Source organism: Amia ocellicauda, chromosome 20 (assembly GCF_036373705.1).
Source record: "Amia ocellicauda isolate fAmiCal2 chromosome 20, fAmiCal2.hap1, whole genome shotgun sequence".
NCBI lineage: Eukaryota > Metazoa > Chordata > Actinopteri > Amiiformes > Amiidae > Amia > Amia ocellicauda.
In genome coordinates, this window is record NC_089869.1 from 20663149 (window position 1) to 20678173 (window position 15025).

The 15025-nt window shown below is 41.0% G+C and overlaps 1 protein-coding gene across 1 annotated transcript in view; it reads left to right on the forward strand.

Annotated features, from left to right (window-relative positions):
- Positions 1–7828, forward strand: part of cfap46 (cilia and flagella associated protein 46) — a 29673-nt gene extending 21845 nt beyond the window's left edge. Inside the window, exons 42-52 of the mRNA XM_066693243.1 lie at positions 926–1123; positions 1275–1463; positions 3889–4014; positions 4466–4645; positions 5144–5314; positions 5445–5542; positions 6275–6351; positions 6440–6603; positions 6857–6933; positions 7112–7203; positions 7402–7828. Of these exons, the coding sequence (XP_066549340.1) occupies positions 926–1123; positions 1275–1463; positions 3889–4014; positions 4466–4645; positions 5144–5314; positions 5445–5542; positions 6275–6351; positions 6440–6603; positions 6857–6933; positions 7112–7203; positions 7402–7598 (1569 nt within the window). The 3' untranslated portion in view covers positions 7599–7828. The remainder of the gene's footprint in view (positions 1–925; positions 1124–1274; positions 1464–3888; positions 4015–4465; positions 4646–5143; positions 5315–5444; positions 5543–6274; positions 6352–6439; positions 6604–6856; positions 6934–7111; positions 7204–7401) is intronic.
- The last annotated feature ends 7197 nt before the right edge of the window (positions 7829–15025 follow it).

Below are 15025 nucleotides of genomic sequence, written 5' to 3' on the forward strand. Positions count from 1 at the left end.
TGTTCAGACTGTACAATGCACTAGTTAGAGCTCATCTGGATACTGTGGACAGTTCTGGGCTCCACACTTCAAGAAAGATATCGCTGCTCTAGAGGCAGTTCAGAGGAGAGCAACCAGACTTATTCCAGGTCTGAAGGGAAAGTCCTACTGAGAGACTGAGGACCTGAACCTTTTCACCCTGGAACAGAGGAGACTACGTGGGGACTTGATCCAAGTCTTCAAAATCATGAAAGGCATCGACCACATCAAACCAGAGGAGCTTTTCCAGATCAGCAGGGACACACGCACCCGGGGACACAAATGGAAATTGGGCTTCAAGGCATTCAAGACAGAAAACAGGAGACACTTCTTCACACAGAGAGGCGTCACAATCTGAACAAACTCCCCAGCGATGTGGCTGAAGAGACAATTTGGGAACATTCAAAAACAGACTGGATAGGATCCTTGATCACTTAGTTATTAATTTCCATTAGAGAATGTGAAAATACCGAAATAAATATTTTATATCATTTAAAGACACTCAAATATTTAGGTATGTACATATATCACACATTTAATGGAGCTAAATTATACAAATTGTTACATTTCACTCAACTCATAGTTTTGGTGTAAATAGCGGTAAATATCAGAGGAGGTAAATATCTCTGGGTTGGCCTCTGTAATGTAATGTTCCCGCCGTCACAGATGTTTCATACAAGTGGCCACAAGATTGTGTATCATGGTATAGCTTGTGCGGTAACACCAACTTCAGCAAGACAAGAGAGCCATTGTAGACATTATTAGTGTTTATATCTTCCTTTGTTGTTTTTTTCCCCCATCCTTAACGGCTGGGTTTACATGTATAAAGGGAGTGAATGATAATGTTCATGATAGTAAGAAGGAACTCTGATTGGTCGTAGAAATAACTCCCAAATCTCTTCTTCAGACCTCAAGGCTGAGCTTGCCAGCGATGAGGAAGCTGGCCGACCTGAGACTGGCCCTAGTGGACCTGGCCTTAGACCTGCTCGAGTGTGTGTGTGAGGAAGAGAAGACGCGGGCCTCAGAGGAAGAGAGGAAGGGGTCACTGCAGAAAGCCGAGGAAGAGTTTGTGCGCGGCACCCCCGACCCGGCGTCCGTGCAGCAGGTAGTGCTTTTCCACTGAGTTTCGGGCTGCTTATTCCTCTATAACCTCCGCTTCAGTTTGTGTGGACAAGAGAATGCTAACCATCACAGAAAACCCTGTTCTATAGGTGACCGTTTGTATCAGATTGCCTTTTTTCTCTCTCTCTCCCCAGGAATGGATCACTACTGGCAAGACCTTAGGACAAGTGGCTCTGACCCAGCTAGAAACTGTGCATGGCCTGCATTTCGTGTCTGTGGAAAGGAGGGCGAAGACCTTGTGTCTGCTGGGGAAGTGTCTGCGATTGCTGGCTGCTCAGGCGGACCCCCTTCATCACTCGGCTCAGTGGGACGCTCACTGCATGGTAATGTCTCTTGATTCAGACTTTATTTATGTGTTTAATAATATAATACAATAATACACTGTAAATTATACACCGATCAGCCATAACATTATGTCCACTGACAGGTGAAGTGAATAACACTGATAATCTCATTATCATGGCACCTGTCAGTGGGTGGGATATATTTGGCAGCAAGTCAACATTTTGTCCTCAAAGTTGATGTGTTAGAAGCAGGAAAAATGGGCAGCGTAAGGATCTGAGCGACTTTGGCAAGGGCCACATTGTGATGGCTAGACGACTGGGTCAGAGCATCTCCAAAACTGCAGCTCTTGTGGGTTGTTCCCGGTCTGCAGTGGTCATTACCTATCAAAAGTGGTCCAAGGAAGGAAAAGCGGTGAACCGGCGACAGGGTCATGGGCGGCCAAGGCTCACTGATGCACGTGGGGAGCGAAGGCTGACCCGTGTGGTCCGATCCAACAGACGAGCTACTGTAGCTCAAATTGCTGAAAAAGTGAATGCTGGTTCTGATAGAAAGGTGTCAGAACACACAGCGCGTCGCAGTTTGTTGCGTATGGGGCTGCGTAGCCGCAGACCAGTCAGGGTGCCCATGCTGACCCCTGTCCACTGCCGAAAGCGTCTACAATGGGCACGTGAGCATCAGAACTGGACCACGGAGCAATGGAAGAAGGGGGCCTGGTCTGATGAATCACGAGTTCAAGGTGTTGACTTGGCCTCCAAATTCCCCAGATCTCAATCCAATCGAGCATCTGTGGGATGTGCTGGACAAACAAGTCCGATCCATGGAGGCCCCACCTCGCAACTTACAGGACTTAAAGGATCTGCTGCCAACGTCTTGGTGCCAGATACCATAGCACACCTTAGAGGTCTAGTGGAGTCCATGCCTCGACGGGTCAGGGCTGTTTTGGCAGCAAAAGGGGGACCTACACAATATTTGTGAAATTATAAAATCATACATACATATTTTTACTTAATATTTTATTCAAAACTTAAATGCTCAAACTGAAGTCTGTTTTGAATAAGGTAAGTTACAGTACATGCCGGGTAAGTTGGATGTAATGAGTACCTAAGGAAATTTAAACATGAATAACATACTTGGATATAGTTAAAATAGTTAGAATTTAATTTATCATGACAAGTGTGAGTCCCTTCCAGAATATTTCAAGAATAACAGGAAATCACTAATGAATTCTTAATGATTCCCCTAACTCCTCATATAAGCTGTGAAACAGATGCAGATTGTCATATAAAGATTAAAAAAAAAAAAAAATGCCAATCAGGTATCTTTATTTTACAGTGGCATTAAGTATTTGGTAGCTTTTATGAAATATCGATGTTTACCTTGACAACAAATACAATTTATTAGGTCACAAGTTTACAAGTTTTAAAATGATTCATTAAAAAAAAAAAAGAGTAATGATCTTCGGATCTGACAGAAATATATTCAAACCACACAAAACGGGATGGCAATTTGAAATGTGTAATGCTATATCCCATCGTGTCCTTTAAGGGGTGGGAAAAAAATCGATTAATGTAAGAATTGCGATTCTGTCTACGATTATGAATCCATGGCAAATTCCAATCGATTGTTAAGAAGCTTCCAGGTTTCACTTTCCCCCGTCACAAGCGGTGTTTAGATTTCGTTTTTTTTTCTCCTTCTTCATTAAGTTTCTTTTTATGTTTGATTATATTTTTTTAGGGACTTGAGTGCAGTTTATTTTCTAGGGGGTCATGTAGAGGAGCCTGTCAATCATAATTCGAATAAGGGTTTCTTATTGGCTCAGTACATTAAACATTGTTTTGAAACGTGATGTTATTGATTGTGTTCGGTGCACCTGGCAGATGAAAGGAGGTGAGGGAGGAGTGAGAGAGCGGGATGACGTGTGGGGGTGAGATGGGAGTGCAGAAAGGATTCGAGAAGGGGACAAAAAGTGCTCCTCTCCTACCCTCGGATGAGTGAGTTAAACTGACTGTAAAAAACGGGTTTGTGTTATCGAGTTTGTGCACCGCCTGTGCTCCAACGCTTTAAGGACTTTCTTTATATTTTCTGTTGCCTGTGTATGTTTTCTGATTATATATATATTTTTTGTCCTGTTTGAAATACTCTTTAGTTCTCCTCTGTGCTTTATCTTGCTTTGAATTGTTCCCTTTTTATTTTTGCAAAGAGAAAATACAACGATAAATAAGAATAATTTGAATAATGCTTTTTTTTTTCTCGCATACAACTTTTGGATGCTTTGATCGATTCAGCGGTTTACTGCATTGAAGTGAGTCTAATTCGAATCGAGAATCGTGATGAAATGAATCCTGAACCCAAGAATCGAAATCGTATCAAATCGTATTGTGAGATTCTTTGGTCCTGAATATCATTTTCTCGTTTCCGGCATGTTGCTTCTCTAGAGATGTAATGCTGGAATCCTTTTGACAGGAGGAGACAAACCCAGCTGTGAAAGAGGGTTCAGACGGGACGGAGGAAGGACAACCACGACACAGACAGCGGCAGTTTGACACGCATCAGGAGAAGAAATACTCGACCAAAGCGGCTAAACTTCAGGTAGTTTCTTCTTATTTGCATTCATGTGCAGTGTAGCCCAGAGGTGTTTGTTTTGGCTCTGATTGGCTGATTGGCAAATATTGCAATAAATATCATATGGCATTTACAACAACCCAATAGATTTTCAGTACTTCATAAAGACGGTCCATGTGAGATTTGAGAGGACAGATTCTGACACTGTGTTTGTGTAAATATCAGGTGTCAAAGGACCGACAGGCCAGGTGCCACAATCAATACAGTCCTACACAAGGCAGAGGCGAGACTGAGAGAGAGATGAGCGGCACGTTGTTATGCCAGTGCAGCCATAGGCGCAGGATGACATTGGCAGATGACATACGGGCGAAGGGGGTTTGAACACAGCGAGATTGTGTGGCTGCTGGATGTGGTCATATTTGATTACATTTCATACATGACACTGGGAGTTAAACAGGATGAATCTGTTGTTTTTCAGGCTAGGCGGATGGTGGCGCAGCAGTTCTTGGCTCAAGCCAGTGAGGCCCTGGCACAAGCCATCGGTTTATCACTGAACCACGACTTCACTGCCGTCTTGGAAGAGGCCAGCCTCCTTATGCTCAAATGTCTCGGACAGTTTGAACCGGCTTCTGCAGGTCAATTCCTGGCCCTGTACCAGGTAATATGGCTGATTTTCAGGCAGGAAACTAGACCACACACATTCTGCTTTCCCCAAACGTTTCTGATCAATACGTCTTTGTTGAGATGTCTTTTCTGTTGATGTATAGGTCAAAACATAAATTATAGACTAAATATAAGTAATTGGAGTAGAAACATGACTATTATATATAGACTAAAGTTTTGGGATGTACTTTTGATAGAATGTAACCTTTTTTGTTTTTAATACATCTTAAAAAGCTTATTAAAACTATTATATTGACCTAACTAGAAAGTGTATTTATACTTGAAAAAAAATAAGTGTCTCTGTTTAGAAACATATATATAGTGACTTAAAAGAAAATGTCTGATCAATAGAGTGAAATAAATGAGTGATTTATTCGCATTCTAGAATAAGTGTCGCACTAATAAACCGGTGCGAGAGGGACAGTTCAGAGAGTTGCTGAAAGGATATGTATGATGATTATTCTCAGTGTTAACTGGTTTCTCGATATGTCAGAGCTGCCGCTGTGCGCTGGCGATGGGTGATGTCTTAAGAGCCGACAACCCCGACCCCAGCAGCTCCCAGCTCTCCGCGCTGCTCAACCTGCAGCACAACCTGCGACACGCGAGTGCTGCGCCCAGCAGCCGGATGAGGGTGGTGGAGGAGACTCTCACTGGGATCTCACAGGTATCTCATGAATGTGCTTTGATTGAGATAACTCATTGTTTTTTAAAGTAGATACACCGACTATAACATCTCTGGATTCATTCATAAACAGCAATGTCGTTTTTATGACTTTTGTTTCTTATTGTTGCAGGCATACGTGGACACGAAGATTAACCCTCAGCACCTGAACATTTTGCATGAGTTTCCTGTGAACATGAAGATCATTATTCTTCAGCATTCAAGAGACGGGTATTTGACCTTTCTCACAGCTATAAGAACATAAGAAAGTGTCCAAACCAGAGGAGGCCATTCGCCCCATCGCGCTCGTTTGGTGTCCATTAATAACTAAGTGATCCAAAGACATTCCCTTCAGACCTGGAATAAGTCTGGTTGCTCTCCTCTGAACTGCCTCTAGAGCAGCGATATCTTTCTTGAAGTGTGGAGCCCAGAACTGTCCACAGTATCCAGATGAGCTCTAACTAGTGCATTGTACAGTCTGAACATCACTGCCCTTGTTCTCAATTCTACACTTTTGACAATATACCCTAACACTCTGTTTGCCTTTTTTATTGCTTCCCCACATTGTTTGGATGGAGAAAGTGAGGAGTCCACATAGACTCCTAGGTCTTTCTCATGCGTTACTTCATCTAGTTCTATTCCTCCCATAGTGTAATTATAGTGGACATTTTTGTCTGTATGAAGGTTAAAGTGCGTTCTTGCTGATGTGTCTGAAAGCACAAAGCCCTGGCGTAAAAATGTAAACTCCTCAAAATCAGACGAGTGTTACTGTATGTATTGCGTGGTTCATGATTTCCAAGCTTTAGTCATCACCCATGGTATTAACTCCACTTCCACACAGGACCCCGCTGAACACATCTGTGCCACCAGGGGACCGATCAGACGAGCAACACTGCTGTAATACTGGCTCGGTTCTTGTCTGTTGTGATCATCACCATCATAATGAACGTATTTGTGCCACAGGTCTGTTCTATACGGAGCATTGATTGAAAAAACGAAAACAGCCGAAATGCAGAAGGGAAAGGGGATTCAACAAACTGGTACGGTCTTACTTTTCTTCATATTCATGATGGGAGACCTCTGTTGCAGACATCTTGTGTAATTTAGGGATTCTGTCTCTCTTGACAGGCTCACTGGTCTGTACTAAAGTTGCCAGAGCAGCAGTGGACCCGGAGATACTCAGCAGACTCCTCACCTGCGCTCGCTCCCGCAAACCAGAGATGGAGGATATTGTTCTCGAGGACGGAGGCGACGCACCGCACAGAAACGCGGCACCAGGCGGAGCTCGATCTGTGAGTCGCCCAAGTTGTGACATTGTGCACATGGGTTATATGAACCACAGCAGCGCTCTACGTCTACGTCCCCAGACTTGCGTTTGTGGACAATTTTAGTTTCATGCGGCCTCCTCTTTGAATCTCCTCCCGGTATCTTCTGCATGGTGTGACCTGTGGACACCAGCCTTCCTCCATGCCCGCTGCTGTCACACAGACGAGGCCATGTTGATGTCTTGACTTTTTATTTTATTTTCTTCTGTGTCCAAAACAGGACATCCAGGACATCGTTGCAGGCTTGGATGACTACCTACGCCCCATTATATCCCAGTTTGACTTCTCGTGCGTCAGGTAGGCACAGGTGGGGCCAATGTGGGCAAAATCGTCCAACACTTCCCAACGTTGGCATCCTTTGATCGAGCCGCTGGCCTGCGCTGGTATCTGTGACACGTCTGATGTGCAGTGACGTGTGTTACAGTGTGTCCGCCGGGTAAACAGTCAGTATTAACATGTTATCTGTCCCTGTCAGGCTTCACACTCCACCCGTCTCCATCGCAGAGTCAGGGAAGGCCAAAGACAAGGACAGGGAGGAGAAACCGGCAGCAGATAAAGGCTTGCCAGGTGCATTTCCATTCAATACCTTCCTTTTCTTGAGCAGGACAATGCCCTGAAGCACACAACCATAACTGCACTTGGGGGGCTAAGGAACAGAAAGGAAATGTCCCAATTAGAGTCCCTAAATCCAATCAGAAAAGTGGCAGGACTATTCAATCACCATTTCTTCTGATCATCTCCCGTCACCACGTCATGTTTACCCAGGTGCGCCCGCTGACCCGGGGGAGGGTGTGTTCCTGCTGGCGGACGCGTGGCTCATGGAGTTTCCTCTGGAGGCACTGAGGGTCCTTCGGGACGAGGGCGTCAGTTCGGTGTCCAGGGATCCCTCTCTGCAGCTTCTGCATAAGCGCCTGCAGAGAGAGGAGGGCGGTAAAGACAGCGCACTGAGAAGAGTAAAATGATAGGTTGGTTGACTGCGCTGAGGTGCGACACTGTCCCACAGGTCGGTGCCGCACTGAGGATGTGAAAGGGGTAAATGCTATAGTCTTCATGTGTAACCGCTAACCTTTTTCTGGATTTAAGACTTAAATATACGAATACAAGACACATTTGAATGTATCCAAATTATAACTGTTCCCTTACTTGCACTGTCAAAATAGATCCTAAATAAAATGCTTTGTTGATGCCACAAGTGTTTACATTTAAGTGTTGCCTCATTTTCAAGACTATAATTATAAAACCGCTCCTGTTGCTGTGCCCTAGACTGACCTGTCCGAATTTCAGAGCCACAGCACCTAGCATGGCTCATTTACTAATCCCCTCAAGTGAGAGTAAAAATGCCCTTTTTACTCCTTATTAATAAGCTTTACAGTTTTCTTGTACTGATAACTGTAAATCTTAACTTTCACTCAAGTTAATTTTATATGAATATCCCATGTGTGGTAAGGATTCAGTCTGTATGATTATTTAATGCTTGCCTGCCCTTCATAGTTGTGGAAAAGTTCGGTGGCTGAGGTTGTGGCCTTAGATTGAGGATCGATACACACTCAATCCAAATCCGATGGCTCCCTCTGCTGGACAAACCTCAGGGTGCCCGTTCAGCTGAGGAGGTCCTGGAGATAGAGAGAGAGAGAGAGAGAGAATGGACACTTTATATAAATTCTGATTAATTAAATCCAACGCAATCTGCTGGATACTACTCATTTCATGAATTAATTATGTTTAAAGTAGCCAATCACATCACAGCTTTTCTACTCAAAGCTACATTCAACTACCTACATCAATCTAATAATGATCATATGCATGTGTAGTAACCTCTTATATATATTTAAATGTTACCTCTATTTAGAAGATCGAGTCATCTTGCTAAACTGCAAATGGGTATGAAATTAATCGATTTAGCACTGTTCATTTGATTATTTCAGGAGTCATTGTGGACTTATTACGGCTTAAATTTAATAAACTGAAATTGTCTAGGAAATTTCGGGCGAAGACTCGCGTTATATGGAAAAATTAGATTCCCTTTCTTCACCTGAGACCTGCATTATCATAATTCTGACATCTCCAGTTTACCATTCTGTCAGGAAGATCTAGAGCCACGGCCATATTAGAAGGGGACAATTTATTATTCCATGCCTTACTTTACATGAAACATGCGCTGGATTGATTATACATGCTACATGCTTTGAAAATACAATAATGCATCTAAAAATATTAGCATTCAATTACACACGTGCACTGCTCATGGTATTTAAATACACACTATAGGGAGTAAAGCATTTTCCTGTTGTTTACAACTCTCCCAGTGTTTGTAAATATTAGATGAGCAACTTAGTCTATATCTCAATATAGGGTAACCTTGAAACTTTATCATTTGTAATTTCATTTTTTTCTTAGACTGTCTTGTATGTAAACTGTTTATATATGATAGATTTCCGGATCCGAACGTGTTTCGGTGTCATTGCCTTGCCCTGCAGTATACAAACACTAAATTAAAAGTATAAACGTCGAGGTGCGTTTGTTGTGCTTGAAAGTGACGGCAAAATGGAGACCAAAGGTACAAACGGAGCAGGAGGAACAGGAGATCAAAGTCGACGCATCAAAGTGATGAGTTGAGCAATTAATCTGTGACTGCGAGATACACGCAATATTTCTGTTTACTGCCACAAGCTGTCTGTCATCGCATTGACCGCTTATCATTTGTGACCTTGTAATTAGATTAAATCATAGCTATCGATTATATTAGAATGTAAATCAATACCATACATCATGTGACGTCCCCGCTCTCTTCTTTCATCGTTAAAACTGGACTTATAAATCGAAACAAAGTTGGGTTTACATTCACTGTACTGTACTTTCATTAAAACGAACTATGTATTCTGGATAATTTCTCAACTGTTGCAAAGTAAATGTGTCTTTTAGTACTGTAGAAATCTTTGTACAGTTAACACAAACTTCAGCCCGAGACCAAATAAAATTGTAGCCCAAATTGTCATATTACCCTGTATGGTACGAGTCTGTAATGTAATGATTTGCGGGTGTGTCAACATTTTGGTTTGGTCTGGGCCTTGGTGTAAAATGACCAAATGCCTAGTTTTCAATTGCAGATGAGCAAATTGTTACACAATGTTGCTGTCATGTAGTGATTCAGACCTTGCAGACCCTTCCAATGAAGCAGGAGAAGTTGGTAAGTGATTAAAGTATTAATAGTAGAAGATAAAGTTCTTGTCTGTGTGTGTATTTACCTTACAGGCTCCAGGGTTATCCGGTGAAGTCCGTGTATGCTCTATATTCTTGTGTACCTCTAAGGGTAGGAACAGCGTGCTTTGCAAGTAAACCGGATTGAATAGCAGCTGTCCTCCGGTCAAACGAAATCTACGATGCTGCCCTGATACCATGCTTTGTTAACATCGTTGCGGGCGGCTTCCTCATCAGTCATAGAGACGGGCGTCTTTTAGGGGAACAGCCCCTGGACTCCCAGCTCTTGTCTGAGTTTAAATGGTGGTAACTTCTCTCTCAAATATATACAGTGTATATATAACTTGCCTACATTATGTTGTTATTGTCATTATTAAACCTCATCAGAAGGTTATTCATACAAGGCGCTGCACGATTTGAACCTGACCTCAAATCACAAAACACTGGTTTGGCCTCTAAACTGATTTGAAACGATATTTCATGATCGATAGCATTTTGAGGAGTGTTTGTTACCTAGCTCGTGCCCTAGAAAGCAATCAAATTTGTGTCAATAAGTGAATAAAACTAAAACACAAAACTATTACATTTTATTTTAGATTTTTATGTTAATTTGAAGCCTGTTTTGCATGTTTAAAAAGGCACACATTGCACTTGGGGCCTGATGTATTTGCAATTGCAAAATGTAATTTACATTATTAAATAAATGTGATTTTCTGGGACATGTTTCGGGCGCAGATCGTATGAGTTTCAGGACAGCCTGTTTTTCTTTGTGATTTATGCTCTTTCTGAAACGTATCCCACTGCGAAATGGCTGTGCTATATCTTTGTCCTGGCGTTATTTCAAACTCTCTCTCTTGAAGTTTCTGTATTTTAAAGGGTAGCTTACCTGTGCAGACAATTTAAGTAAGGGGTTAACATTTACTTCTAAGAACAATGATTAGTCACAGCTTGTTAGAGGGGAAAAAAAGTTTAAATTTTATCTAGCACAATATAAACATAGTCAGTCAAATCCAGTGCACTAAAACATGCCAGTACATTATTGACAATATACTGAACTCCATCACATATAATGAGCATTTACTGCCATGGGATATTTTCTGATCCTCTTGAGACCTACTAGGTTTTTGAGAAAAGCTAACCCAGCTATCTGTAAATCCCTCCTTTGCTGTCTCTGTAATAACAGTGGATAAAATGAAAAACATAGTGGAAACATACAAGCGGCAGTTTTCACTCCAGTGGGAAGACTTTCTTGGGTCCGTTTCAGATATTTAGGGCCGTGTGACACATCTGTTTGTGATCTACCAGCAATGGATTGTACACTAAACCGCATCATTAAATTAGAAATGTATTTGAAATCAGTACTTCTGTTACATGTGTTACATGTTTTTGAAAGATCAGTCGGGAGTTCTCCATCACACTAAGTATCCATGATCAATAAGTAAAAATGTCCGAAGGCTTTCCCGTCTCACTGCCTGAACGCTGCTCATGTTGAGCATCACACAGGGAGCACAGTGGTCATTTGAACGTACTTTCTTCTACTCTGCTTCCTTTCCCTGGAAAAGGGTGTCTGCTAAGAAAAATACTTAAATGCAAATATAAACCCCATCGTCTCACATGCACTTATGAACATGTATGTGCTCTGTTGTCAGGCTTTGCCCTCAACATACACGACAAGTTGGTTGTAAAGTTAATGTTGAAGTTTACAGCACACGTAAATTTGCCCGGCCGCACGTGAACATGTCTCCCAGCCGTTTGGTCTTCTTAAAATGTCAAGTTTACTTTATTAGCATTATGGGTCACTTTGGACTATTTTCAAATGGACTTTTATTTTAAGGCATATTAACTGTCTTCAAATGTCACATTTACACATTTTCTGTGTAGGAAAGACCCACTTTGTTGTCTTTGTTTTAGCTCTTCTGTCTGAAAATGCTAATTAGGAATTGTCCACAAGACTGGACACGGCGGTTCAGCGCATTGAGGGGCCGCGGGTCCCTCACTCGTTGCATTTTTAAAAGCTTCTAGGTTTCTAGTTCTAGTTTCTAGGTTCAGTGGTTCCCAAGCCTGGGGTCGTGACCCCGTTTGGGAACGCAGCATAAAGACACGTGGTCACAAAGTCAGGAAAAAACTTCCGAAATATAAATGTAAATATAAAATTGAAAATGTGATGATGATGTTAAACACCTGAAATTGAAAGTATAAACCACATTGACATACATAGTAACGTAGTATTTATGATAAAATAGCATTTTGGGGTTCAATCACATGACAATTAATGTTTTTTAACTGCCGGTCTATATCTGTGTCACCCATAAAATTAATTCACCGGTGAAGTTGAGGAGTTGGGAATTAGAAACCAAACAATTACACAGTCAGGGCTTTGAGACGCAAGGAAAGGTTAAAGCGTGCAGTGAAGCAACACGATTATCTGGAATTGAGGTGATTTGTCTCCTTTAGGGAAATTCCCTTATTTGCTAATTTTTAGGATATTTACTTAAACTTTTTTTCTGGTAGATCAAGGTACATTTGGTACTTTTTTTTTCTTTTGGTTATTTGTTTTTGGGGGGGACTTGGCTTGCGGCTCAGCAGCTCCCCCTGTCCCTGGATGGTGTCTGTGTGGGGCTGCATGGTGCTCAGTTCTGGCTCCATCCCTTCTTTGGTTGGCAGCCGAACTCAGACATTTGCTTTCCAGAAACAGCATTCGAAAATTGCTGGCTTGCCTTTGAGTATATATAATATATAATTCACATATAAAAATAACCAATTACTTCAGAGCAGCCTCTGCAAACACTTTCTATATGTCTCATCTAAAACGTCTGCACAGATATCGGGGTATGTAAGAAACTGAACCACTCTGAGCAGATGATCCTTTTGTTAATGTCAACCTTCATTTAATCATTATGGCTTGTTGAAGAAATATGTTGTAGAAATGGTAGAATTAGCAAATCAATTACACCGAAAGAAATTAGATACCATATCATAGCATGGAACTAATGCAATAACAGATAAAAGATATGCATTCAATTCAATTTAAACATGAATGAGGACATGCATATGTTTCTTTTGTCAAACAACTGTAATCCTTTAGATTACCATTAGAGCTTGCTGTCTCCCAAAAACAAAATACAGAATTCGATCCAAGTGTTAGCTGTAACATATGTGAAGCCAGGCAGCAAATACATTTAAATAGCAGTGGGAAAACCGCTGCTTTGCTATGATATTTTTATTAATTGATTAATTTAAAGACCGCTAGCAATACTGATGCATTGAAAAGCCTTATCAAATGAGACAAAATACAAAATATAGACACGAAAGAAAAAAAATACTCTACTTACAAAATGCCAAATCGCAGATTAATTAAAAATCCACTTGCATAGAAATATCTATCCATATTGCAATTTCACCTTCAGCTTACAACTGTTATTCATGGACTTCCTAATTTGGTGCAAATGGAACTAAAGATTGTTCGAATCTGTCGCTCTAATACACAGTACCATTCCATTGCGCTATTCTGTTGTTAATCCAGCACTCTGATAAATTAATTTTTTAATTCTTTAACATTTTGTACAAACAACCTATTTAATCCAGTTGGCGCTGGAACCAGGATGACTGTGGGACATCTGTGGGCAAATTGGATCAGGAACAGGGTTTTATAGCATTGTTCTTGACTGAAAATACTTGTTTTGGAGTAACTTCATAACACGTCCGGTAATTAAATTATAATAATCTACCGGCCATAATTAGTCTATAATTACTGAATTACTGTGAACCACAAAAGCTTCTCTCTAATTCTCGTGTCCTCTGAGTTCACTATTTAAAATCTCCATTGGTTTCCATTTTAAAAATAAATACACTTCTCCTAATTTCCAATTTTTGTCTGTGTTCATTAGTCTAACTCAGGTGAAAAGACATTGTTATTAATTGGTTTGTAAAGTGTTTTACTTGTGTATTGATAATGGCCAGCAGGGACTAGGGTTGAGAAACACTGCACTACTTCTTTAATGTCAATAACGAGCAAATTCAATTACTGTACCACCAGGTGGAACTTCTGTGACTAATGTATTCCCAAAAAGCCTGGAGATTACAGAAGAAACACATGTACAATTTACAGATTAAACTACGGTTGGTATCCATACTGTGTGATGTTTTCACACTGATTTTGCAAAAAGAACTAAATAAAAAGCTGCACACATTGAGTTAAACTATTTTAAATGGACACAACGGACATTTTCATCTAGTCTTGGTTATTATTATTATCTTGGTTATGTTAGGGATAAATGCTTTGCAAACATCAACATGGATATATTGTTCTCTCTGGAAAATGAATCCAATGTGACCAATCCCTGTAATTGTGCCCTGATACTTGTAAGCAACTTACTCTGCCAAGACCTACAGACCCAAGGGAAGGAAAACAGGCCTGGGCTAAACTGCTCCCAAATAATATAGTACCCTGATAAAGTAAATACAAAAATAATTTAATGAAGAACTTCAAAGTCAGTGAAGACGATGTTGACTTGGACTTTATTTGAGAACGGCTCTGGGGAGCATGGTTAATAAATCACGAATTACGGCCTGACACTTGTCACTGTCATCCTGCGCGAGAGAAGCCGCGCTGTACTGTGTAGTCAAGGCTTTTTGTGTTGTTGTTTAATATGTATTCACCTGCTTTGGTGGAGTCGACACACAGGGGCGAAGAGTTGGCTTCGTGACAGGATCTGCGGATAAGAATTGCCTCTGTCAAGGGCATGTTTTCACCAATATTTTTTACACTAGTATTTTAACCCTTAGGTAGCTAGGCTATTTTTAGTTTGGAAATTTTCAAATAAAAGGCATTTATACAAGACATTCCCATTTTGGCATTATTTTCAACATATTATTCAACTCGTACATAGAGACGATCACTCACTTGTGTTGATAACTGGACATAATCGATGTCTATACTTTTCTTATGTATTTTATTATGACAGCCTGCCTGTCTTAAACTTTAACATCGACCTTTATGTCCTGTGTGTTTGTCGGTTTCTGTGAGCACTATGTCTCAGCTGTGTTGTTCACTGTATCACAATAGTGATCAAACATACTCCAGTTCATGGGTGTTATCTTGTAACCAAGCATTCCAGATTTGTTGTGAAGCTTGTGTACCTTTGCAGATAAGTTATGGTTCTTTTATTGCATAGAAACCAGTTTTGTTTAA